Genomic DNA, 27,435 nt, shown 5'->3' on the forward strand with positions numbered 1-27,435 from the left:
ATCATAGGGAGCATTGCAGGCTGGCACATCTGGACTTCCAGATGCGCGCAGACTGTAGGAGCTCAGACTTCTTCTGCTACCTAGACCCTAGCAGACATTTGGAGCACGATCATTCACACGCTCAAGGGTCAGTGGGATCAGATTCAGGGAGAGTCCCGGGCAGGGAAGGAAAAGAGACGACGCTTCCTTCGCGACTGGGACCACCGGGAGTTGTTCTTCCAGCACTCTACTCAGAGTCTTCAGTGGCATTACGCCCCTCCACCGTGGCTGTTTGTCCACTTTCCGATGATTATGCCCTGAGAGGCTTGTATTTAGCATTTTGACTCCTCGCTCATGGATTCATGGAAGTTCATGTGCAATCCATACAATTCAATCTTTAGATGAATTTCTTGGTTCTTTGCTTTTACTCCAAACACAGTATTCATTTTATCTCATGTATCTTTTCCATGAGTGTATGTGATGCATTATATTCGGACCTAAGTGCAAGCCAATGAGTGATAGTACTGCTTCATTTTTTTTAATTTCCAGGTTTCACTCTGCGTAGTGGGTATGTCTTCTTTAACAATTTTCCATAGCTTGTGGTAATAGATACCTCATGTGTGTTTACCATATGTGAAATCCTTCCGTGGTAAACTTTTTAACTATAATTGCAAAAGGTCTTACTAAATTGAAAAGACTTTCAATATTGGCACTGTGTAATTGCATGCAATAGTTTTGATGTTACAAGGGTGCATGACTCGAAAAGACTATCATTCTTCATTTTTAGATCACAGGGAAAGATATGGCTTGTTGAAGTTTTGACAAAGAAGAGGAGTCTAATTAATGATGTGGCACTTTATATTCACATGCTTCTTAGAAGACTGTGCTTAGTAAGGGATTGTGCTTAGCTTGAATATGTTGACTGTGTATGGTAACATTGCTATGCCACGTGTCTTGATGATGTGGCAGGATGGTGTGTGCCACATGGTAGTTTATTGACCACACCACATTTAACTTAACTACTATCCCTATCCTCCATGTGTCATTTTCTAAGGTCTAGAGACCTTGGAGCAAGATAAAAACTTCGTGCAGGGCGAGAGTCGGCGACGATGGAGAGAGGTGCAGTGGCAAGAATTTGTCGGAGATGGCGGGAGCTTTTTGTGTCGCTGTTTTGGGGCATCGAACTGTCTATCGGATCACACCTCTTATGTGCTTGGTGCTTGTTATGGATGGCTTCCTCTCCCCGAATAGCTGTGCTTATTTTCTCGTTGTTGCTTATGCGTTGCCGTCCGAGTTTGCCTTGAGGTAGCTTGTGGATGCGTTGCACTGCGGTAGTCAGTTTTAGATGCTTAGATGCTTGGCCTTTGTTATTTATGTATCTGCTGTTGATGTCATTGCTGCTATGGCTATGGACATCCATAGCTATGGATATCCAGTGACGATGTAGCTCGTAGAGTCTCCTTTGAGTTTGTCTTGCTGCTTGGGTCTTTGTTTCTGTGGTTGCTTTAGTGCTACGTTTGGCCTTTCTTTTTGTACGTTGATGACGCTTGCTTGCTGCTGCTCTTGTAGTCTCCTGCAACGTCTCTGTAGTTGCTGTCTAGGATTTAGAGTCAATCAATAGCTAAGGTAGCAATTGGCAAAACTGAGATAAAGGATTGAGCAGCAATATGGTTGACCAAGTAACTCTGACAGTCAGAGATTTACTCTCGCGCTCTTCCACTTCTATAAACCCCCATGAGAGTTGGCTCTTAACAGCAGTTGCTATTGTTCTCTAGGGCAGTAGTTTGAAGGCGGCTTTTCGACTCACTACAGTCATCCATGAAGGAAAGAGGTCACTCTCACTCTAGTCTCTCACAAGAATGTGCTCAACTTCAAAATGCAATAGCTCACTACAGGAACAAGTTCACTAATCAGTTTTGGAGAGCCCTTTTCGACAACTTTGGTACAAAGCTCAGCTTTTCCAGCAGCTTTCATCCTCAATCCGATGGCCGAACAGAGATCTACAACGAGTCGGCCTTCAATGTTCTGAAATGCCTTGTTGCAAGTGCACAGTCCCGATGGGAGCTGTATTTACCATTGGTTTAGGGGATCCTGAATGGCACCCATTCCACCATTGTGTCCCTATGAAGAAGCCTTCGGCAAGAAGTTCAAGTCCCTTCTCACCAGGACTTCTAAGAAGGTGTACAAGGCCGATCACATCACAAAATCATATGAGGAGATCACGGGGTCCATGAAAGATCTCATTGCCAAAGCATAGGAGGCCTACCAGACGCAAGCTGGCTATAAAGTAAGGCAGTGGGCTTATCTTCGGATCATGAAGAAGCGGCTTAAGCAGGTTCAAAGGAAGTGCTTGAAGCTCTCACAGCTTGGTCCCTTTCCAATCATTCAGGTTATCAATGATGTGGCCATGAAGTTACAGTTACCTACAACATGGACCATGCATCCAGTATTTTATGTGTTGTGGCTCAAGCCAGCATTGACAGTGGTTCTAGATGTGGAGCAGCCCGAGGTCGTTGATGAGGCATATATGGTCGAGCCCAAACAGATTTTGCTTCATCGATTCAAGCAAGGTATAGGCAAGCGTCAGCGCTTGTGCGCAGCCAAGTTTAAGCACAGGGGCTCCCACAAGGCATCATGGGTCGAAGAGGATTTTTCACAGATTATGTCCACTTCCTTTCAGCATATACGGAGGCTTTTCACATACCCTAGTTCTAATCTCAGCAAAAGGGGGTGCCATGGGCAGATGCCGCACCGCACAGGTGTTACGTGGCAGCTGGTGATAAACAGCCAGGTTGGCTGGTCAGCAGACCTGACTGGGTTGGGATAGACCAGGCCGTTTATCCAAGGCTTGGGCCTATTCAGGCTCTGGGGGGCCTATAAAAGGCAGCCCTCTTGGGCTCATTCTCCATCCACCTTCAAAGCTGGAGCAGGCCAGTCTTACCTCAGCCAGCAGCAGCAGATCAGAAGTAGATCAGGCTGAGACAGGGCAGCAGCCTTCCAACTCCCATCCCGCGATTCCTACAGGATTCCTACAGGCCCTGCTCAGCCCTGGACAGCAGCAGCAGGGTCTGCATCACAGCAGCCCTGAGTTTGCAGTTTTACATGAGGGATTAGTCCCTCCATTCAGTAATTTACCCGTTCTTTATAGTGGTATTCAGCCCTTTGGGCAGACATGTATACAGTTTATTTTCTGGCTTCCAAGGTATCCTTGAAGCAATCTTTTTTGGTGTTTAAAGAAGGATGTTGGGCATCTTTTAGCAATGCATGTTACAGTCTGTACTCCCACTACATTTTACAATGCATGTTACTTCTTTTGGTAATGCATGTTAGAGTCTGTACCGAAGAGATTCTGGAATCTTTTGAAACCCAGATGGCAGCTTATGCTTGGGTACTGAGGAGAACATAAGCGTAGCTTTTCTTGCTAAGTTATTTTTCTTCTTTTTAAATTTTCTTATTTACTCATTTAAAATTTTTTCCCTTTGTTCTTTTGCCTGTTCTATAAAAATTTTAAATTTGTAAGATTGGATATATTCTAGTCTTATGAAAGTATATTTATACAGTTTATTTTCACTCTTCGGAGGACCCAATTTCCCCTCAAGTCTCACACTCTCTTCATAGCTTCCACTTGTGTTTGTGAGTGCATTATTGTCTCAGCAGGTTCTTATCTTTATTCAGTAAGCAGTTAGTAGGAGAAAGAGTTGAGCTAGTCTTCTCCCTACTACCAAATGGGAGAGTGAGTCACTATGTGGAAAAGTTTCTAGGATACTACACGCCACCTATCACACTTCACTTGTGTGCACACATGTATGTAGGGAACATATACAGCGGGGGCTCACAGGTGGGGGTTGGCCCCTATCTTGCAACACCTGGACCCAAGATTGAGCAATCACCTACCATTCTCCAACACAAAGTTCAGATCTATGCACCACTACTCACTGTTTGTCATGAATATTGTCATTCCTCAGTCTGCAAACTTCACCAAGAAAAGTTCCTCTTTCACCACATTGGCAGTCGTCGTGCTAGATTCCATCTTTGGCTGGGCCTTTTCCATTGCTTGGTCAGCCTTTTTCTTCTTGTAATTCATCCCAAAATGTCCAAGCTTGTCACAGTAGAAACATTTCTTCTTGTTATTGTTTTTTCTTTTCCCATCAAAAGAGTCCCCGTCTCTTTTGAATCGTTGGCATCTTTCTTTTTTTGGGGCTTGCCTTTGCCAAACTTACCTTTTACCATATAACTCTTCTCGTTGACATTGTTTCCATGTACAGCTTCATTTGTGCCTCCTCCTAGAGCAACACACTTTCTTGAACATACTAGGGTTTGATCATTCTCTGGAGATGAAAGTTGTCACCAACCCTTGGAAGGTCTTCAAAATCTTACTGACCAGTAACGTTGTCAACTGGTTGCTGCCCACCTTGCCACCAACTACCGCAAGCTGATCTCTGAGAATCTTCACCGTCAACCCGTGATTTTTGTTTCATAGAGATTCTTCAAGCCTCCTATGCTGTATCCGCCAACTTGATCTGGGGTATCACCGCATCTCTAGCAGCAATGTGATGACCTAGGATACATAGGAACACATACTCCAACCTATGCTAAGTAGTTATGTTTTTTCTTTCCTTTAAGCATCTTTACCACCATAGGAGGCTACTATTCTTTAATAGTGAGGCAGCTAGTGCAATCTTTTTGCTATACTTGTTGATGGTATTTAGGGTGTACAAAGACACTGGCATGGTCATGATCGATAATTGCAGTACCATAAGTGGTTGGTGTTGAACGGAAAGAACTTGTGTACCGGGATGGTTTGATTGTATGGAGCTAGACTTGGAACAGCTAGAGCTGCAGAGTCATGGACCATCCTCGACCAGGTCCATTCGTGCTGATGCAGACAGCTGTACCACTGCTGACATCACCTGTACCTGTTGCTGACATCAGCACCATCTCTTCGCAGCCCATAGCTTCTGGAAACCCTGCGCAATCTGGCCTGCTCCAGTCGTGGACAGTCATCCGACAATTCCGCCTTTGTTCTGCCCTCTAGAAGGTGCCTTCTCTGCCAGGTAAGTCCATGAATATGCTGCCTACTTGGCAGCCTGTTTGCTGCCCATGTGGCAGCCCCTCTATGTCTTTTCCTTGCTGTGAGGTGTTGCCCAGGTGGCAACCCCCTCTCCACGCTTTTTCCTCTGGGCATGTCTTGCCCTAAGTCTCCCTCCCCCATGCTCTCCTCATATGAGGGTTACAGATGGGGAGGTGACCTTTCCAACACATGGACCCCAAGTATACATCAATTCTTACATTCTTGCCCTAGGTCTCCCTCCCCCATGCTCTCCTCATATGGGGGTTACAGATGGGGAGGTGACCTTTCCAACACATGGACCCCAAGTATACATCAATTCTTACATTCATTTTAGGGGAGACACATGGGCCACCCTGATCAGCATTCTTGGGTGATAGTCTGCCCTGGTTTAGGCTGAATAAAGTCCAGCACAAGAAGTAGCAGGGCTGGGGCCGGCAGCAGCAGCAGACTGTAGTCTGCAGTCAGGTATAGCTTAAGTCAGCAATACAACAGACTGCCAGGCCGGCAGTCTGTGAGACCTAGTCGGCCAGGATCTAGGGCTTCCAGCCCCTTTATAAGGAGTCCCAGTTGGGGTTCCACCTATCCAGTATTTCAGTCTGCAGATCACCTTCTAGAGTGAAGAGCAGAGGCAGTTCCAGTGGTCAGCATTAGTCCTTCCAGATGCACATATCAAAGGTGCGAACAGAGAAGTAGAAGAACCATGGGAGGTGTACTGAAGGAGGAGCATATTTTTTAATCCTTGGAGCTATTGAAGTGGACAGGAAGGTGCGCAGCAGTTTACCTTAGTAGTAGTACAGCTTACGGAGCTGTTTTTGGTATCTTACCTCAGCGACAGTGTGCTTAAGGTCCTGGTATATGCACTGGCAGATTTTTTACTTTGTTCTTCAGATCAATACACACTTTTTGGCTGTATATCTGAGTATGCTCTTTCTAGTTCTGAAGTGTCTTTTCATACATGCATGCACATAGAGTGAGTTGGTTCTTGAAGTGATGTGTGATCTCAATCTATTCCTTTCCACTGCATGGGAGTTGGCTACAGCAAGCATTTCTCTTCTCTGACATGGTATCAGAGCCATTTGTTGGTAGATGATACGTGCTTAGTTGCTTTGACATAGAGTGCATTTGACAGGGCTGCATATCGTGCTGTGCCTGCGGGAGAGAGTGAAAGTTGTGGCCTGAGAAAAGAGGTACTAGCACTATATATGGGAGTGTAAGGGCATTTTGAGATGTGTGATGCTTTGAAATGTCAAGACATGTCACTGTCATTTAGAAGAAGCCCTGCAAAAAAGATGAAGCAGCTTGAGGGTAAACGTCAACCAGAAAGCAATGCCGAAGCCACAAGGAGGACAGAGAATCGAGAAGGAACAGTGAAACTGGAAGTGACTGCAGAAGGCAAACAAGGGCAAGAGGATGAATGTCCAGAACTGATTTTGAGCTACTTGAGGAGGTGGAAAAAAGATTGTACAATGTGCCTTGTCAAAATCAAGGGATAAACTGCAATGTCCACCCGAGTGGCAATCTATATAAAATTTTCTGGTTTTGGTCATGCAAAAGTTTGAGTTAAGAGGTAAGGGTTAGAAACAAGCTACAAATTTGTGATCCGGTAGCACCACATACATGCAGGTCTTAATTTTTAAAAATAGTTTTAAGGGAGATTCTCATAATGTATGGCTTCAAGGTCATACATGTATGATGTCTTACTTTTCTGGAAATATTGTTAGGGAGGTTTAATGCTTAGGTGTTGACTTCTCTTATTTCTAGTTACTATTTTTGTGCCTGCTTTTTAATTTATTTTTCATGATCTCTTTTAGCAATTGCTCAGTGAAGTCTTTTGTTTTGGTGCAGGCATCTGTCTGCACAACACTTTGCAGCAGACAAACAATTATCCACCACATATGCTTCCTAAATGGTTTTAATCAGGCTTCTTTCCTGCAAGCTACTTCAGGAAATAACTCTGGGGGCTTATCACACTCGTGTTATAGAAATTTACAAAGGATTGCCGGCAGACAAAGAGGATTTCATGTTAGATCCTCTGTAGAAGGGAAAGAAACCACACAGATTTCAGAGTCTACAGAACAAAAGCAGGAAAAGGTTTCAGAAGATGCAACCCAATCCAAAAGTGAAAATGGAGCTGCAACAGAAGAGGACTTTCCTTCTGGAGAATTGGATTATAGGAAAATTGGTGGCTGGGATATGTTTGTCATGCGGTTGAAAATGTTGACTGCACTTCCATGGCAAAGGATAAAGAAAGGCAGTGTCCTTAAATTGAAGCTTTCTGGCAAGGTATGTGCTCTGTCTAATCCTATAGGTGAATGAAGTTTCTACAGCTTGGATTGTTTGATAGACTTCTACGTGGGTGTGTTTAAAATTGTCTGTTGGGCAGGTGCATACCTGTATTCAGATTTTGGTCTCATAGGCCTTTTGGTCTTTCAAAGGCATTCATAAACCTTTCTTTCTGTCTTAAATGTCTTAAATGTTTACAAAGACACTCAGGTTTAATTCAGCGTACGGGTTCTTATAATTGCAGTCATCATCACAACCTCAAAATTTTAAGACTTTGAATACTTCTATTCCAAAGGAATACATAGCAAAGCCTTTATCAATGGAATCTGTCCTTTGTGAATATAATTTTATCCCTGCACTTCTTTAAAATTTCAATGAATATGGATTATCTATGCTCACAAAAACAGTAGATGAAAATGAGTCTGGATCTTTGTGTATGAATCTGAGTTTTTCTGCTTCCATTGTGAACAAGTCGACTATCAGGTGTGGCTTTTGCTTTTGATTTCTGTTCTTCGAGTAGATTTAGTCATTTTGACATATATAGGGATTTTACCTCGATGAATTGATCCCCAGGAGTGTGATTTATGTTCTTTGACTAGCTTTATTGCCAGTGGACCTACATGACAGGACGTAATTGCATGGAGTGACCCTTATTTTTTTACTTTACTTTTTATATCAGATTACAGAACAGTTGCAGAGGCGGTTCACAGCAGGATTATCATTACCACAAGTTTGCCAAAATCTTGTTAAGGCAGCTTACGATCCTCGTGTCTCAGGCGTGTACTTACAGATCGAGCCTCTTGAATGTGGCTGGGGCAAGGTTGAGGAAATTCGTAGACACATTCTTTTCTACAAAAAGTCAGGTCTGTCATTTCACCTTTCCTGCATGCTTTTGTGCTTCCATCTGGTAGTTAAGCCTCCTGCACAGCTTTGCTGCCTAAGTTTTGAAAGTGGATGCAGGCATTATGGTGTAGCATGGTGATATAAAATGGTCGATGCTGTTTTCATGATCTTATTCCTAATTTTAATAGAAAGATTGTTTATTAATCAGGTATTTTTTGCACCCCGTAGTCTTTTATTGGTAGTGGATGCCACCACTTGGATCTATGTTTTCCTTAAGATTCTCGACTTAGCCACAGCAAGAATAAATTAAAGGGGGCTTTTTAAAGGCCATTTTATGTTTATGGGACTATTCGAGCCCCTTATTTCCAAGCCATCTCCACTCCTTCATTGGCCGAACACCAAATTGATGCAATTGGCCCTATAGGATCAATCACCATTCAGCCACCTGTCACCATCAATGAACTCGGGTCACCACTTCTTTTTTTTGCAGAAAGAGACTTCTATTAAGTATTAAAGAAAACCGTTAGAGCAAGCTCCATACGGGATACACCATGCAATGCATGAAAAGCTCAAAAGCCAAAAAGAAAGGATTGGGGCTGATAGTGGGGGGTCACCACTTCTGATTCTGTGGGCTACCTTAAATGGTGGTCTGACAAACTCTGCTTGGATGGTCATGTGTGGTACTAAGGGCTTACCTCGGATCATGCGCAAGAACATCATGCAGTACTCTCTAGCTGAAAAGTGGAAAGCACTATAGCTCACACATGAAGATGCAAGCACGCAAAACTTGTTGGTAATGAAAAGGCAACTTAGCAGAATTAGGATGAAAGAAATGTAAATGATGACCGAAGTGAAGAACTTGCTACACTAGCTGTCTGTGCATGGCGAGATTATGCAAGATCAATCAGTGGTTAATCTTTTTCTCAACGGTTTATGCAATTTCTCATGGGACAACTTTGTGTCCATGCTTTCGAAGAAGGCTCTCTCACACCCCCTAACGGCAGAGTAGAAAACTTAGTAGTCAGGATGATACAACCTTCATAATAAAAAATTAAAAAATGCCAATGCAATGATAATAAAGATCATCATGAACACAAGGACTCTAGAAAAAAGGGTCCATGTTATATTGTGAGGAACTTGCCACTTAGTTATATATGTACGAAGAAAAGACAGACATGGTTAAACTAAATAGTAAAAATGTCATAAACATAGTAACAGATTAGACATGTAATACTTGAGGAATCATTATTGGACATGTTGATGAATCATGGATTCTTGACTTAGGACTTTGTAGCCATTGTGCTCCTCATAAAGACTGGTTCCCCCACCCTCAAAAGAGGAATGCTAGTGACTATTTGGAGATGGAAGAAGTATTGATAAAATACCAATATAAATGCTAAATTAGAGACGTATGGGAGGTACATAATGTCTAGTGTATTCCAAGTCTTAGAAAAAGTCTCTCGCCTTTTGGTGCTATCACAAAATAAAATAAGAAGATTGAATTCGATGAAGATGTGTGTCTCATTTGAGACAATGCTAGTTGCCCCTGTTAGAAACTCACCGTGCCCGATTTGAGGGGACAAGGGGCAGTGAGAGGTAGGAGGGCTGGGGAAAGAGAGAGACTCAGGCTGGCATCATAGGCAACCAGCACACAGGCTGGTTGCTGCCTGCAACAGCAGGGAAACAGGGGCCTTAGGCCTCACTTGGAGGCGCCTGCAGCTGCGCAGACTGGCTGCACAGGGCACCCTTAAATAGGGGCCTGTGGCAGGCCAAGTCGGCCCAACTAGGGCCACCGACCAGGGCCAACCCTGGTCGGTTTTCTAGGGCCCACCTGGTCGGCCACCAGACAGGGTACCAACCCTGCTGGTCGGTCAACTCAAGGGCCTGGGCAGTGCCTATAAAAGGCCCACTCCTTCAGTCATTCCAGTATCCAGTGCAAGACTGAAAGCCTCCTTCCAAGGCTGTGTTGTGCACTCAGTTCTGGAGCAGTTTGTGTGAGAGAGAGTCCTTCAGTATTCTCCAGCACTTTGCTGTATTTTGTATTGCTCCCTGTGAGCTGTTTTTTTCTGCCCACCATCTGGTGGATGAATATACTCTCTCTCTCTCTCTCCGTCCAAGTTATTTCTGAGTGAGTGTTTGTTGCATCTGTGATCATCTATCTGAGTTGAGTGTGTGTAAGAGTTGGAGAGATCTTGGGTGGAGGTTTGAGTGATTCATTCCCTCCTATTCTCTAACAGCCCCACCCTCCCAAGAGGAATGCTAATGACCATTTGAAGATGAAAGATTCCACATTTCATCACTATCAAAGATGAGCTAGACTACGTACAAATCATTTTATATTTATTGGGCAAGCTTTGCATATTCAAGTATCTATACCTTATATGCCACATGATGTAGTGTGGTATAATTTATAAAAGCCTCCTTCCTCAACTCCTTCAGCTATGGGCTTTTAGTATTAGCCTTGTCTCAAATGAGAAACATTTAATTTTGTCTCAATCCTCTTATTGTATTTTGTGATAGCACCCATAAGAATGCTTTGCTAATGCTTATCTATGTGGACAATGTGGTATTCTTTGCAAAGAACAAGGAGAATCTGCAAAAACATTTGGATGCACTAAGGGAGTATTGCACACACTCAGACATGCAGGTCAACATAGATAAGACAAAGGTAATGGTGATTGGAACGCATAATAAAGAAGTGGATGTCACCTTTGAAGGGAAACCCCTGGAAACAGTCAACACATATAAATACCTAGAGCTGGATTTTACAGACAGCTACAAATGGAATGCATGTGTGGAAAGGAGGATTTTGGGAGGTTTGAAAGCTCTATATAGCTTTCAAAATAAATGCAGGAAGGCTCATCTATGGAATTGGGAAATGAGAGAGTTTCGATACACCATGCTAGTGCAGACGGTGATCCTCTACGGATGCCTAGCCTGGGCACCCGGGCTCTCTAGGGAGTATTGGGAACGGATAGAAACTATAGGGGAATTAAGGGTGAAGGCACACCAACCCCATCCTACTGGCTGAAACAGGTATGATACCTCTGGAAGGGGAAGCAATACGTCAATTCATGGCTTATCTCAACAAAGCTGAGAAGATGGATGCCAATAGGATACCACTAAAAGCAATGGAAGCTACACAAATCATGGGATCGCATAAAGAGGGCATGAAGTGGATAGAATCCTGGGGTATAACAGCCGCTGATATACCTGAAGATGCATGTGAGATCAGAGAGATACTGATGCAGAGAATGCTACAAAAACTAAGGCAAAACCCAGGGACAAAAATGCAATTCTACAAACAGGAAATCAACTTGATGGAAAGTTATAAAAGTATTGATAAAATACCAATATAAATGCTAACTGGAGACACATCGGAGGTACATAATGTCTAGTGTGTTACAAGTCTTACCCTGCAATCTGAACAGCTCCCTTGCTGTGTAATCTCATCCAACCCTCCAGATCATCCATAAAGAGACCGAAAAGTGTTGGTGAGAGGGGGCAGCCTTGCTTAACCCCTATGTCACTGCTGATTACAGCTTTTCTTGTGGAGCATGATCCATCTACTAGTGGCTGTGATAGCTCTGTTAGAACCTTCTCATAGAGTCAAGCTGAGAGTTTTGTGAGTATCTAGTTGAAGCTGATGTTTGCCCGCCTTAGAAAGTTGGTGTAGCCTATTCTATACTACTTTGTGCTCACCAAGATGATGTTTAGGGGAAGCCCTTAAAATTTGAATTATAAAGTCCAGGGGTACTACTTCTTCTAGACCAAAATCCATGCACAAGGTTGTAGAAAATTAGTTGCTACCTTATATGGTGTAGGATAGGCCCACAATTCCACATGTAACATGGTACCCGAATCACGCCTATATGAGTAGTTGTTTTCTTGGTAATATTTTGTATTTCCTTGTGTAACCAAGGAAAATGCAATTGACGATATGGCCCTTAAGAGGTTCCCTTTAGGGGCAAGGGCCATATCGACATGTGCCATATCTATCCAGTGGCATCCTAGATATTGTTTATTGCATGTCAATATGGTCCTTTCCCCTAGAGGGGACCCCTCAAGGGTCATATCATCAATTGCATTTCCTAAAAGATTAATTGTATTTTTCTAGATGTATCTCTGTGCAACCACAACAATGGGTTGTTGGAGTTATTTTAGCACTATTTTGGTCCTAAACCAAGGATATTGTAGTCCTACTTTACTGGTATTTTAGTCCTTGTTGCAGTAAATCCTAAATAAGGGCAAAAGTATTCTGAGCCACCATAGTGACTGGAGGCTAGTGGTGCCATCTAGATAATCAACTACAATTCATAGAGTGAAAATTGAGCAAAAGAGATTACAATGTTACACATCTACATCCAATAATATTTGGGTTGGGGTCTATTTAATCTAGTTAATTGTACAAATGAGAAAATGGTTTCTCTGAGTTCTTGAGGGACTTTGTTTTTCCGATCTTTCCCATAACTTCCTACGTGGGACTGTATCAAAGGCTTTCTTGAAGTCTACAAAACAACAATAGACGGCCTCTTTCTTATGCTTAACTCCTTCAGTTGCAGCTCTTATGGCAACTAGATCGTCAACCGTTGAGTGTTTGGGGTGGAACCCTGCTTGGGATGGTCCTCTGACTCCTTGTTCCTCTACCCATTTGCTGATTTTTGGCTCAAGAATAGTGCCATAGAGCTTTGCCATTAGGCTGCTCACCATAGTTGTTCGATAGTTCTTTGCCATCTTGCTATCCCGCCCTTTATGGATCCTTCAGTCACATGGCAACCTGCATGAGAACCTATAGGGTAATCTTGTGTTAGAAAAGACCCAACAGAGGGTACACGCAGCGGAAATAATGCCCAGGAGCTCACACAGTGTGCGGTGTGGGTGTGGAATCACAAACTTCTTTACTTATGTGCATTCAATAGGTGTGCAGGCTCATCAATAGACAATGAACCAAACTAGATAGAGAAACCACCAAATAATATATTTCCATCCACAACTATGGACACAATACAAGAGAGACAGATCCAGAGTCCCACCAATGGTGTGGTCCTCTGATCTTACCACAAAGTCCTCCTATCTGCTGGCTATCTCTAGACTAGAGTCTGCGTGCTCCACCTCGAGCGTGAGTAGACTTTCCGTCTAGAATGATCCTCTCCACCTTGCTGTCTGGAAACCAGCCTAGGTGGGCAGCCTCCTGCAAGCTAGGTCTGCAGCACAAGGTACTTCTTTCTCCTCCTGACTGTAGGCCCAAAGGTAGCCCTGCTGCTGCTTCTTCTGCTGGTGGAATTGCTGCTGCAAGTGATGATGAAATGAGGCCTGAATGGCCTCTTTATATAGGCCCCAAGGGCCTGCAAAAATACTGACTGGTCAGCCCTAATCTGGCCGACTCAGTCTGTCTGAAAACCGACCCCACAGCTCCCCATTTATGGGACTGTGGGCTGCCCTTTTGGGGCACTCATTACAAGGGCCCTTGGCCCATCTTTCAAGGGCAGATGCCCTATAAATACAGGGTCCAGCCCAGCCAAATCCTACTGCAAACAGTGCGCCTCCTGTCCTAGATCCATCGCAATCTGTCCCAGACTGTCTTGCCTCTGCTCCGGGCTTGTTCCAGCTCTAGGGCTCCTGCCTGAGCTCCATACGTGACCCTGAAACCAGCCGTACAGCAGGCGTTTGTAATCCGTACAGATCTGCCATGCTTCCGTACTCTCCTGGCCCTCTGTCCTGCCCATAACAATTCTAGATGTGCTGCCCACATGACAGCCATGATGCTGTCTATGTGGCAGCCCCTTTCTCTCTTTTTCTGTTGGGTACTGCCCTAGGTCTCCCTCCCCCATGCTCTCCTCATATGGGGGCTTACAGATGGGGAGGTGACCTTTCCAACATCTTGCACGGGTGCACATAACGATTGAGACAGAGATTAGTAGGTTGCAAACGGAAAGTGCGGGATTAGCAAGCTGTTGAAGGCAAGGTAGGACAAGAATCTTGGGTGCTAGTTGTATGGTTGTGCGGACGTACGGGCACACGATTGCACGAACGTATGGGCTCGACGGCTGTTGTGGATGTGATTTCGAAGTGAAGTTGATTGTGATGGCTCCACGTGATGTGACGTGCAATAGGGCAAGAAAATGACCTTAGTCCCTTTTGCTCCAAAAATGGTCTTTAAAAAACGCGTTTAAAAAAGGCAAATGTTTTCTAACGTTTCAAAAAAGAAGAAGCGTTTCATTGCACGTACCTCTATTGAGTTAGAAATTGTGGCTCTTCTACCTTAGGCCGACATATGTTACCATGGTTGATCCTATCTTCATTCATGACTTTAGCTGCTGAGGGCGATTAAATGTGTTGGTGCACATACATGTAGATGGTTTGAGATGAATAGAATACCCCCTTTGCTCACCTATCACGAGGTCAACCAAGTTATACCGGAGGATCTCTTATAGCTACACAGGTTCAAGATTTGGTTGGCGCACAACGAGATTCCTGTGAAATCAAGCGACTGCTTCTTACAGATTTTAGAGAAGGCCCACTAGGCGATGCACAGATCCACCTCCCCCATTTCTTGAGGATGTCGATCGGGTAGTTCCGTGTCTCATCGCATCGACTATAGGCTTCTGTGCGATCCAGAGACAACAATACAATGACATTTTGCGGAAGTTTCTTGAGTGGTTATCCCCAAAACCCCCTTGATTTGGCCCACTATGCATGCACACTGTATGACATCCCCCACCAGCCTGCCCCTGACCTTGCGTACTCACCTCGTCCTACCTCTTGCACTCTATTCACTAAGGACATTGTCAAGGACGCAACATTGAAGCTCCATAATGGCCGATCGAAAGATCATGAGGGACTATGAACGACTTTCTTGCATATGGGATAGACACCCTAGCCCCGATCTTAGTAAAGCTCTTGAATGATGTAGCCTATCTTGGTTTTCCACACACTTGGAATCTCAATGCCATCACACCCACTCATAAGGTAGGGGATCCCATGGACCTGAAAAACTACAGGACCATCATGTCATGTCAAAGATACATGCATCAGTACTTGACACAGAGGTCAGCCGATTCACAGAGATGCAGGGACTCAGGGCAGAGGGGCAGACTAGATTTCGTTGTGACCATCGGACCATGGATCACATACTCACACTCAGGAGTGTCATAGAGGAGGCCGAAGCATGGAAGAAGATGGTCTATTGTTGCTACGTGGATTTTTGCAAAGCCTTTAATACACCCTTATCAGACGATTACAGGAGCTAGGTTACGACCAGAGATCATATAGGCTGTTATGGCACTTTACTAGAGGGTCTCACGTAGAGTCAGAACAGGGGCTGGATGGACAGAGGGGACCATGAGCACTATTGGGGTAAAACAAGGTTGCCCATTATCATGAACCTTGTTTGTTGTTTGGCCTCTACATAGACGAGCTCGAGATCTTTATGGAGACAATAGGGGGGCTGGATGCCCTCTCACTAGCTCCTTGCTTTAGATCCTGTTGTACGCAGATGACGTGGTGCTATTATCTTCTTTTGCAGAGGGCCTCTAGAGACACCTAGATGTATTACAGGCGTTCTGTGAGTCACACGATATGAGGGTCAATCTTGGTAAGACCAAGGTTATGATCTTTAACACATCCCGAGCCACTATGGATAGAGAGCGGTTCACATTGGATGGATCACCGGTTGAGATTGTCTCATCATGAACATACTTGGGAGCATTCTACTCTGGCCCTATTTTCACGATGAGACCAGCAATGCAAGCTCGTTTAAGCAGAAGATGCACAAAGATCTGCAAGTAGCTTCCAAAGCCAAACACACTCCACTGTAGCTGTAAAAGCTGCTTTGTACTCATCTTCACAGCTAGAAGTAGCAACTGTACTCTGCTTCTTGCTGAACCAAGAAACACTTGAAGTATCAAGCATAAAACAGTTGCCACTATGTGACACACCAGTGTTAGAACAACCAGTCCAATCACTATCAGTGAACCCATGCATGACAAGTGAAGTATGAGCCCCATAAAGAAGGCTTAAATGCTGAGTGCCTTTAAGATATCTGAAAACACGCTTCACGGCATGCCAATGGTGCATAGATGGGCTGTGCATATATCTGCTTAACTGGGAGACAGCATATTGTAGATCAGGTCTCGTATGGCATAGGTAAATTTAACAACCAACTGCCTGTTGATAGAGAGTGACATCACATGTACCGCTGCCATCCTCAGAAGAGAAGTGAAAACTAGTCTCTAATGGTGTGGATACTGGCTTGCAATCCTCAAACTGAAAATGTTGCAAAAGCTGTCCAATGTACTTGGATTGTGACATCAAAATGCCCCCCTCACTGCTAGCAAATTGAATGCCCAGATAGTAGTGTAGAAGACCAAGATCAGACATAGCAAATGTCTGCTGCAAATCAACTTTAAAATCTGCAATTTGCTGAGCATGTGTCCCAGTTACAAGCATGTCATCCACATAAAGGACTAAAATCAGCAAATCTGTCCCATGCTTGCGGATGTAAAGGGTAGCCTCTGTAGGGCCGTTCTGAAAGCCAAGTGTGAGAAAGTGAGAATGAATTCTCGAATACCAAGCCCAAGGTGCTTGCTTCAATCCATAGAGGGCCCTTTTCAAGCGGCATACCTTGCTTTCAGAACCTTCAACCTCAAAGCCAGGAGGTTGGGAAACATAGACCTCTTCCTGCAAATGCCCACGAAGGAAAGTTGTCTTAATATCAAGTTGATGTATCTGCCAATGAAAGTGGGCAGCAAAGGCAATAACAATGCGAATGGTAGCGATCCTGGAAGTGGGAGCAAAAGTCTCCTCGCCATGTTGCTGAGCATAGCCCTTAGCAACAAGACGAGCTTTGTAACGGTCCACTAAACCATCAGCTTTCCGTTTGATCTTGTAAACCAGCTTAGTTCCAATGGCATTCTTGCCATAAGGCAAATCACACAACTCCCAAGTGTTATTTTGATGGATAGAATCCAATTCAGCTTGCATGGCCTTCATCCAACAATCATTCTGAAAGGCATCTTGATGACATAATGGCTCTTCATTGCATGCTGTAGCAACCAAAGCATAAGCAACAAAACTAGCACGCTCTTTCCGGACAGCTGCTCTTGTATGGGTTGGGAGAGGAGCGTCTTGTTTGCTGTCTTTTAATGTGTCAAGGAGCCAACGGGGTACCTTTTTAGGATCCTGAATTTTTGCTCTTTCCTGGTTAAGAGCCCAGTGCAAATGATCTTGATCAATGATAGGCATATCAAGTTGAATTTCTGCATGCACGTGGGGCTGGAAATGACCAATAGATGGAGGAGGGACAACCTCAGATGGAACATCATCCCGAGCATCGGATGGAATCAAAGGCATCAAGCTGTCAAATATGTCAGGGGCATCAACAACGGGCTGTTTTTGACAGTCTAGCAAAGGCATAGTGGAAGATTCATCAAACACAACATCCCCACTGACAAAACACTTGCCCGTGCGGGGCTGATATAGCTTATAGCCCCTACTCTCTGAACTATACCCAAGAAAAATGCATTTAACAGGTTTATCATCCAACTTAGTGCGTCTCTGTGAAGGCACATGAGCATAAGCTAAGCATCCAAAAAGCACATGAGCATAAGCTAAGCATCCAAAAGTTCTCAGGTGGGAAATGTGAGGCTTATGACCTGTCCAAGCCTCATAATGTGTGATAGTCTGCAATGCCTTTGTAGGACATCTATTCAAGATGTAATTTGCACACATGACCGCATCCAATCACAACTTATTAGGCAAATGTTTGTCTTTCAACATGCATCTGGCTATTTCCTTCGTTGATCTATTCTTCCGCTCAGCCATGGGATTCTGTTGAGGAGTATAAGGCACCGTGCATCGATGATTAATGCCATGGGAAGCCAAAAAAACAGCAAACTCCTTCGACATGTATTCACCCCCCCTGTCTGTATTAATGTGAGCAATGTGCAGCCCACTCTCATTCTCAGCCAAGGCAGTAAAGTGCTTGAAGCATGAAGAAACATCAGACTTGGATTTCAATGTGAAAATCCAAGCGTACCTGGTGAAATCATCAACCAAAACATGTCCCATCATGTATGACCACATGGGGTAATTTGTGCCATCAAGCTTGTCATCGGCTCCAATCAGCCCAAACAAATCATCTTTGCCACCAGACATGGCGCTGAAATAGCCAAAAAACTGCCCAAGCTTCAAAGGTAATGTCTGTAAAAGACTCTGCTGTCCCAAGGTGTACCTGTTGCAAGAAAAATCTCCAAAGGCAACATGAGGCCTTTCCAAAATGCAAGTGAATCAGAAATTTGAAAAAAAACCAATGCAACAACGGCTTACCCAATGATGAACAGTAGTGACAGGGTCTGAAAGCGAGCAAATGAGGGCTGCAAATGAGAATTACAGCAAAAGAAGTGCTCCCACGAGGAGGAGAGCATGTAGAAATTGAGAGAAAGAGATCCAATGGAGAGAAGCTCGTAGCCCGAGGCAAAGGGATGCCAAACGAGGAGTGAAGGGCTCAAAGAGAAGTCTCCGGATCAATTTAGCAGCTCCAAATGGCTCCAAATGCCGGCGCACAGCTTGAGGCAGCTCCGAAATGCTGGCACACAGCTCGAGGCAGCTCTGAAATGCTGGCGCACAGCTCGAGACAGCTCTAAAATGCTGGGAAATTTGAGAAATGACTAGCACGCACCCCGAGGCAGCCTGTACTGCAGTGAATGTATTGAAATTCTGACAAACCGGACAGAAGTATGGAATTTTCTCTCAGATGTACGGATTTCTGTACAATTTTTGACAAATGTACAGATTTTCGTACAAATTTCAGACGCATGCACGTTTTTTTTTTGGACAGGTTCGGAATTCCATATAGATGCTGTAAATGCTCGCATGTGGTCGTTTTTTGCTGCAGGAGGCTAGAAAATGCACCGAAAAACAGTTCCCTTCGCAAGAGTTGCTCCAAAGTGCGGTCTTCTCGTGAAAAAATGAGGTTTTTCGTGACAAAAGTGCTTGGAAAGGTCTCAAACACTCCTGGGAGTGTGAAAACCAGGAAGACCAGCAAGAATGAGAGCTCCAGAGGCTGCCAAACAGCTTGGGAAAGCTGTCAATGGCTGAGGGAATGGATTCTTGACCTGCTTTGATACCACTGTTGGGTGTTAGAAGCAATGGAAGCTAAAAATGGAAGCACAACGGAGAAAAACAAGATGCTGTAATAGATTGCTGCAAAACTCAAGTGTGGAGGCTCAAGGGAGAGCCAACCTAACAAAACCCTAGGGCTAACTGCCCTAACTGAATTAAGTGTCTGAACTGACCTAGATGGTACATAAACTAACTGTACCAATAGTCCTAACTGACTATAAGTAGGCCTACAAGGCTCATACCAAGGTATAAGTGGCATCTATGGATAGCCCATGAGATAGCCTACAATATCACAGCGGAGGGTTTCATTGATCCACCAGGATACACACAGATTCACCCACCCCACTCGCTGAGGATCTCTCTTGGGCAGTTCCGGGTCTCTTCACACAGGCTTCGTATCGAGAGCGGCAGAGCAGAGTGGTTACCTAGGGAGAGGCTCATATGCACACTGTGTGACATGCAGGAGGTTGAGACAGAGGAGCATTTGATCTTCAGGTATCTTGTTTATTATGAGATCCGAGGTCGTTTCTACTGTCTCTTTAGAGATAGTTATGGGGTTTTGGCCCGTTTACTCTCCTACCTAGACCAGCAATGTTTGGCTGGTTTCATTCATGAGGTACTCAGACACTGCGATAGGATACTCCGAGCATGGAGACAAGAGCAGACTTCTTCCTCGACCGATACCTCTCAGAGCTGTATCACGGAGTTCTTTCAGCTAGATCACATAGACCCCCACGAGGCGAGACCTCAACATGACCGTGACCCAGAGCCTATGACCCGACAGCTCAGACAGAGGATTGACACACAAGTCACACTTAGGGACATCCCCTCCTTGTCTAGGGTCGAAGCTCCGACCGACGGGGGTCACAGTGGCCCTGGTTAGATGCAGAGCTACGACCAGGAGACGTACTAGGACTGCACCCTTGGGGGGGCGACAACACTCTATTGCTGACCTCATGCCTCCACTTCCACAGCGTCATCCATCCTGATGTCCTGCTGTTGCTGCTGATGATGATGATGGTTATGATGATGTCGATGATGATGCTGAGATTGATATATATAGTCGAGATATGACTATGTTGTACTTAGGATTTAGTACTGCCATTTTTCTTTTTTTTGCATTCTGCATTGGTGCGGATGCTCGTTTAGTAGCTCCACTACCACAGCTCATTGTATTAGGTTTTTCACAGTCTCATAGACCCATCGGTCTTCCTAAGACTTTAATAACTCTCTCTCTCTCTCTCTCTCTCTCTCTCTCTCTCTCTCTCTCTAGTTAGTTTCTATCAGGTTTCTCACAGTCTCATAGACCCATCGGTCTTTTGAAGACTTAAATAATCTCTCTCTCTCTCTCTCTCTCTCTCTCTCATGGTACCGCATCAGATTATGCTCGCAGAGTTCGGAGCTACACCCCTAGCGCTAGATGCAGCATTTCAGTCAGTTACATACTCGCATAAGATCAGGGCGCTCGGAGACTCAGCAGCAGGCAGAGCACGATTACCGTGGCTAGCACTGACATCCTCGCAGATGTTAGCGGAGAGAGGTCATACTTTTTGTTGGTACCACACACTCTCCACATGGCTCACCTCGTTGGGCTTGGATATGGTTAGGCTGCCACCATTTCGATACAGCATAGATGCCCCTCGCCTCCCTCTCACTCGACATGAGCTCAGTCAGGTTATCAGGGCAGATTTGTTGCAACTACACACGTTTCGCACTTGGGTTCATCCCACGGAGCTTCCTACGAAGATGGCCACATATCGTGACCATTTTCTCAAGATTTCAGAGGATGGCTTCATCATATCCCTAGGATATATCGGCGTTCATATGTCGCACTCACTCAGGATTGCCTTGGGCCAGCTCAGGGTATCTTCCCACAGATTAGACGTTGAGGCCGGCAGGATGCGTCGTACAGCTACTGGACATAGACCCATGCGAGAGACTAGGATATGCCCTTGTTGCACTATGGGGGAGGTGGAGACTGAGGAGCACTTTGTTTGCAGATGCCCTTTATATTATGAGATCCGTGGCAGATTTCACTGTTTATTTGGGCACGGATTTGGACCTCTCTCTCGGATTATGGAGTATGAGGATCAGTATTGCTTAGCGTTGTTCATCAGGGAGATCACCAGATACAGAGAGAGATTCCTCAGAGAGCACCGTCGCATCCCTGCCAGAGACCTGGTTATTCATGAGGAGCAGGACGAGGCGCAGGACCATGAGCACAGAGATAGCCCAGCTTGCCAGAGAGCACCGATGGTTCCACCCGAGGATGTACATATGACATGATCCGGCAGCACCGCAGGATGATCTTACACAGAGGCCGTACCCGTCGCTTTATTTCTAGACGACGGAGGATGATGGCAGATTTTCGGAGGAGATTGCTCCATGGAGACTTGGCACCGCCAGCAGCCCACTTGACACTTGCGCAGATCTTCACACTCATGGCAGGAGGCATGGTCGATGGCCATGACTTCCATCATTTCTTTGGATCACAGATCCCTTAGGGAAGACGATGTTCCTCATATTTCATATTTTACATTTTGTATCTAGGCATTTTTGGTACTCTATTTCATTTCATTTTGTATCTAGGATTTTTGTAGCCATTTTTGGCATCTTAGCTGTATTACGATGAGGCCACCTAGTTGGCGCATCGTTGATGATGTATTTTCCTTTCGGATGATTTTGTGTCCCATAGGCCATGTATGGCCTTCCGTGGACCTTTAATAAAATTTCTTTCTTTATTTCTCTCTCTCTCTCTCTCTCTCTCTCTCCTCCCTCCTGCTAGCGTTGCTACTCCTCCCGCTATTGCTACTGCTCCTCCCGTTGTTGCTACTGCTCCTCCCGCTGTTGCTTCTACTTCCCTTGCTAATGCTGTCGCCACTCCTCCCGTTGCTGCTGTTGCTCCACCTTCCGCTGTTGCTGGCGTTGTTTCGCCCGTTGCCTCCCTTCGCCTAGGCTACCCGCTCTGCTGCCCCGCCTGCAGCTCCACGCTCAGCCCCTCCCACTAGCCTTTCCGCTCCTCCACAGCCCCCTTCTACCCTTCCGCCTAGGCCTCCCACCCCTCCACCTAGGCTTTCCACCTCCCTCCCTCCCTCCTGCACCGCCTCAGCCCTTCCCTCCTACGTTGCCTCAGCCCCTCCCTCCTATGCCGCCTCAGTCCCCCTCGTGGCATCACCCTCCTGCGCCTCCTCAGCTCCCTCCTGCGCCGCCTCAGCTCCCCCGGCTACCTCTCCACCTCCGGCTGCCCCTCCGCCTTGCAGCTCCGCCCCTACGGCTTTCGCTTTGTTGCGCCTCTACACCCCCTCCAATTGCGCCTCTGCTGCTCCCTTCCACCCGCAACCCTTCCTACCTGCCTCTGACTACCCTCCTCGCCTTGGGTGTGTCTCCCACCAGGGGGGGGAGCCTGTGCTCCCGTTCCCAATCATGCACTTGTGGGTTCTCGTTTGGCCACGTCAACCCATCTGGATGTCTCCTCAATAATAGATTGCACGCTCACAATCTGTGCCTTGACAACGAGGGTATTCCCTCGGACTGTGTGTATGGCTGTGACCTCCTGTCGGAGCTGCACGACATCGTGTCTGAGTCTCAGTCTGCTCCCGAATATCGCGAGCCTATTTTTGTTTCCTGTATGATGCAAGCTGAGGCTGGAACTAAGATTGAAGCGGGGGCTGAAGTCGAAGTAGAGATAGAGGCTGAAGCTAAGGCTGAGGTGGGCCCCACCTTTGCTTTGTTGTCAACCCCGAGTCCACCTCGGTTGTAGCGCATGTTCACATCTTCAAGTTTTAGTTGTGTCGGTTGCTTTTTTCTGTTGTTGTTGTCGTCTTTGTTGGCTTTGTCAATCTCTTTCTCGGCTTTTCCTATTTCTTTAGACTGATTTGTGTCCCCTTGGTGCAGGTAACTGTTTCGGCTACCCTCATGGAATTGCAGCAACAAAGAGCTAGCAAAGCTCTCAACATCAGGGTATGTGGAATCCCACGCACTGAAGCTACACCGATGGCAGATGTGACTGCTTTCATTGCCGCTACTCTGGGTGTGGCCGCGCATAGAATTGAGAGGGCATGGCGGGTGGAGAGAATTCCAGCTGAGAGCAACCCCTGATTGTGTGGTTCCATGACACTCAGGCACGACGCCTTACAATGTAGGTCAGTCCTTCGAGATCAGCCAGCGATCTCCATGGATGAGAACCTCACCTCTCTACAGGTTGAGGAGAGACGCTCTTTGTTGCAGCTGCGGGATCAGGCCCAGAAGGAGGGGAAGTGGGCAGTGGTACGAGAGTGACGACTTCTTACAAGCCCCCGTAGGGCACCAGTCCCCTCCCTTACATAGGGTAGTGGGGTCTATGAGACTTAGATATCCGAGATCCTATCCTACACCATTTGGAACTGTAATGGTACCTTATGGTCAGAACTAGGGAACTTCTCAGAATCCTATATAGGTCATGACATAGTCTTTTATACAGAGACACATCAGGGTCCAGAGCGCGCACTACCAGTAGTCAACGGGTATACATGGGAGATTGCCTATAGAGATGAGACCAGGTATACAGGGGAAGTTTGAGGGCCAGGTGGAGTCGCAGTCCTTTATAGACTCATACTTTTGGGGATCATTTCAGTAGAGCTAAGAGATGCACATTCCAGGTTTCTTTGGATCCGGATTCGGCACATGGACAGATGAGATTTGTTTTGTTGCAGTTTGCTACTTTCCCCCTGAGACCTCCCACTTTGCTAGAGAGTGAGGATGAGACATCTCTATTTGCTGCTCTTTATCATTGTTGACTTTTCTAGCTACGGAGAAGTTCTCCTAGTTGGGGACTTCAACACGAGAACATGTGCCCGTTAGGTACCACTTCTCGACTTCAGGGATGATTCTACTCTACTGCCAGACATTGACCTTGAGGATGCAGGTATGCTACGGGTTTCGGTTGACAAACGAGGTCCGATCACATCTTATGGTCAGGCCCTATTAGACCTTGGCAGGACACACGATCTCATTCTCTATGATGATCTTGACAGATGGCCCGCCTCAGGGGGTTTCACGTGCTTTCCACATGGGGGAGGCTCCAGCGTTGTTGATTACCTACCTTGTTTGGACTCCACATTGATGAGCTTGAGATAGTGATGCAGACATAGGGAGGGTAGGTTGCTTTCTTACAGGCACACACATTCGGATATTGCTTTACGCAGATGACGTGGCTCTCTTGTCTTCCTCAAGAGAGGGGCTCCAGAGACACCTTGACGCACTATAGTCCTTTTGTGAGTCTCATGATTTGAAGGTCAACCTGGGCAAAACCAAGGTTATGATCTTCAATACATCTCGAGCTGTCATGCGCCAGGAGCAGTTCACATTTGATGGGTCACCTGTTGAGATAGTTTCATCATACACTTATCTTGGGGTTGTCTTTTCTGGACCCATCTTCACTATGAGACCCGCGATGCAGACATGTCTGAGCAGAGGATATGCTTCATTGGCCAGATTAGAGAGGCAGTGCTCCCGCTCGCACTTTCAGGATCCACGGACCAAGGGGTTGCTTTTTGACTCCTTGGTCCATCCAGCGGGGATGTACGGCAGCTCATGCTGGGGACCAGACTTGGCGGATATAGAGTAGGCCTGTGTGGAGCGGCTACATGTTCTCATGTTATCACTGATGATTTGCGGTAAGCCATCCCTTCCTCACTAGATCATTCAAGCTGAGTTTGGGTCACCCCCATTACAGCTAGATGCTGCATTTTAGGTCATCACGTATCTCTGTACCAAGTTAGGGAGTATGGAGATTACACCTCTGGGCGTAGCAGCCTACCATGGCTAGCACTGTGCACTTCTATGGCACTTGTAGTAGGAGGGGACCATAAGTGCTGATGTGCATGCAGAGAGAGATGGTTCGAGCGACTGGGGCTTCACATGGATAGAGTATCTCCCTTCCAGTACATTATGAAAGCTCTGTTCTCTCCCCTCCTATCACACGAGGTCAACCAGGTTATCTGTTAGTGTCTCTTACAGCTACACACATTTTGGACCTAGTTGGGACTGAGTGAACTCCAAGTGAAGCTTAGCCTCCAGAGAGATCACTTCTTACATATTACAGTTTCATTGACCCCCCAGGATATACGCAGATCTACTTACCCCACTCACTGAGGATCTCTATTGGCAGTTCCGGGTCTCTTCACATAGACTTCGTATCGAGAGCGGCTGAGCAAAGCGACTATCCAGGGACTGGCGCATATGCACATTATGTCACATGGAGGAGGTTGAGACAGAGGAGTACTTCATCTTCAGGTGTCCTGTTTACTATGAGATCTGAGGGCGTTTCTATTGTCTCTTTAGAGATAGCTATGGAATTTTGGCTTGATTTCTCTCCTACCCAAACCAGCAATGTTTGGAAGGTTTCATTCATGAGGTACTCAGACACCGTGAGAGGATACTTCGAGCACGGAGACAGGAGCATACTTTTTCGTTGGCTGATCCCTCTCAGAGGTCTATCATGGAGTTTTTTCAGCTAGATCACATGGACCCTCACGAGACGAGGCCTCGACATGACCGTGACCCAGAGCTAGTGACCCGACAGCTTAGACAGAGGGTTGACACATAGATCACACTTGGGGATATCCCCTCCCTGTTTAGAGTCGGAGCCCGAATGATAGGGGTCACTGTAGCCTTGGTTAGATGCAGAGCTATGACTAGGAGACATGCCAGGGCTGCATCTGTGAGTGGCCGACAGCACTCTATCGCTGATTTCATGCCCCCATTGCCTCATCCACCTTGATGTCCTGATGATGATGAGATTGATATATTGTCTACCACCGACATGACTATGTTGTACTTAGGACTTAGTACTACCATTCTGCATTTTTGGCATTTTGCATTGGTGTGGATGCTCTTTTAGTAGCTCCACCACCATAGCTCGTTTGTACCAAGTTTTTCATAGTCTCATAGACCCATCGGTCTTCCGAAGACTTTAATAAACTTTCTTTATCTCTCTCTCTCTCTCTCTCTCTCTCTCTCTCTCTCTCTCTCCCCCCCCCCCCCCCCCTTGAATATTCTACGGAGATCACTCCGACCTAGCTCAAACAAAGGAATGCTGAACTCACTAAAGTGAAGGAGGTGTGTATAGTGGGCGAATGGGCAGTCTACCAAGATGGAAAAGCATTAATTAGGGATTGCAAATCCAAACCCAAAGACTCTCAGCCTTTAACTGATGTAATGTAGGCCACTTTATGATAGGACTAGAACATAATTGTGTGCTATAATAACTTCGAGCGAGCTCTTTTTTGGTGTGTATTTTTGTCGTAAGCCCGTGAGGCCTCCTGAAGACGTTAATCTCTCTCTATTTCTCTCACTTTGCTCATTCCTTTTTTGTCATTTTCAAAAATCCTATCAGTAAGATTGGTTATATTCTAGTCTTATGAAGGTACGAATATATACTTTACTAGACAATATGCATGGTTTAAATGTGACATGAAAGTGACCCAAAGTTTTATTGTTTTGTTTGGTTTCAACTTAACTTACTCACTGATTGTCACATAGTTACATGCTTTAGATGCATATTGATTTGTCTATGAGGATACAACTAATCTCTAAATGCTTGCTGCAGGGAAACTCATTGTAAGCTATATGACAGTGGGGGGAGAGAAAGAATATTATTTGGCACGTGCATGTGGAGAAGTGTACGTACCACCAGGGGCTTATATAACTTTGTTTGGTTTGAAGGTGCAAGCCACATTCCTTGGAGGTCAGTGTGGGTTCTATCAACTTGTCAAAGAGGATTAATTGTAGATGTTGACATGTGAGCAGGTTACAGCACCTCCCACAAGAGGATCAGCTGAATATGTGTGCTCTAATATCAAGTATCAGTATTGACACATAACACTTAAACATTAATGCCTGTCCCCATCCCCATCCCCATCCCCCTTTCCTTCGCCTTGCTTTCTACCCTTGCTTGGCATTCTTCCCTGTTTCCCCTCTTTATAAGGATCCTACTTATTATTTAATTGGATTTCATCTTCACGAAGACCAGCAACATGTATATGGAAACCAACAATACTAGTTACAGTTCGAGAGAGCCCCATCCCCCTTCCCCTCGCCTTGCTCCCTACCCTTCCTTGGCATTCTCTGTTTCCCCTCTTTGTAAGGATTATACTTAT

At 45.6% G+C, this 27,435-nt stretch overlaps 1 protein-coding gene across 1 annotated transcript in view; it reads left to right on the top strand.

Annotated features, from left to right (window-relative positions):
* Positions 1-27,435, top strand: part of SPPA (signal peptide peptidase) — a 126,202-nt gene that overhangs the window by 6,321 nt on the left and 92,446 nt on the right. The window contains exons 2-4 of the mRNA XM_087389331.1: positions 6,896-7,333; positions 8,013-8,196; positions 26,886-27,023. Coding sequence (XP_087245457.1) covers positions 6,896-7,333; positions 8,013-8,196; positions 26,886-27,023 — 760 coding nt within the window. The remainder of the gene's footprint in view (positions 1-6,895; positions 7,334-8,012; positions 8,197-26,885; positions 27,024-27,435) is intronic.

The sequence above is a fragment of the Dipteris shenzhenensis genome, chromosome 18 (genome assembly GCF_047967505.1).
Source record: "Dipteris shenzhenensis isolate YYH24624 ecotype China chromosome 18, Dip_SZ_1.0, whole genome shotgun sequence".
NCBI classification, from domain to species: Eukaryota; Viridiplantae; Streptophyta; class Polypodiopsida; order Gleicheniales; family Dipteridaceae; genus Dipteris; species Dipteris shenzhenensis.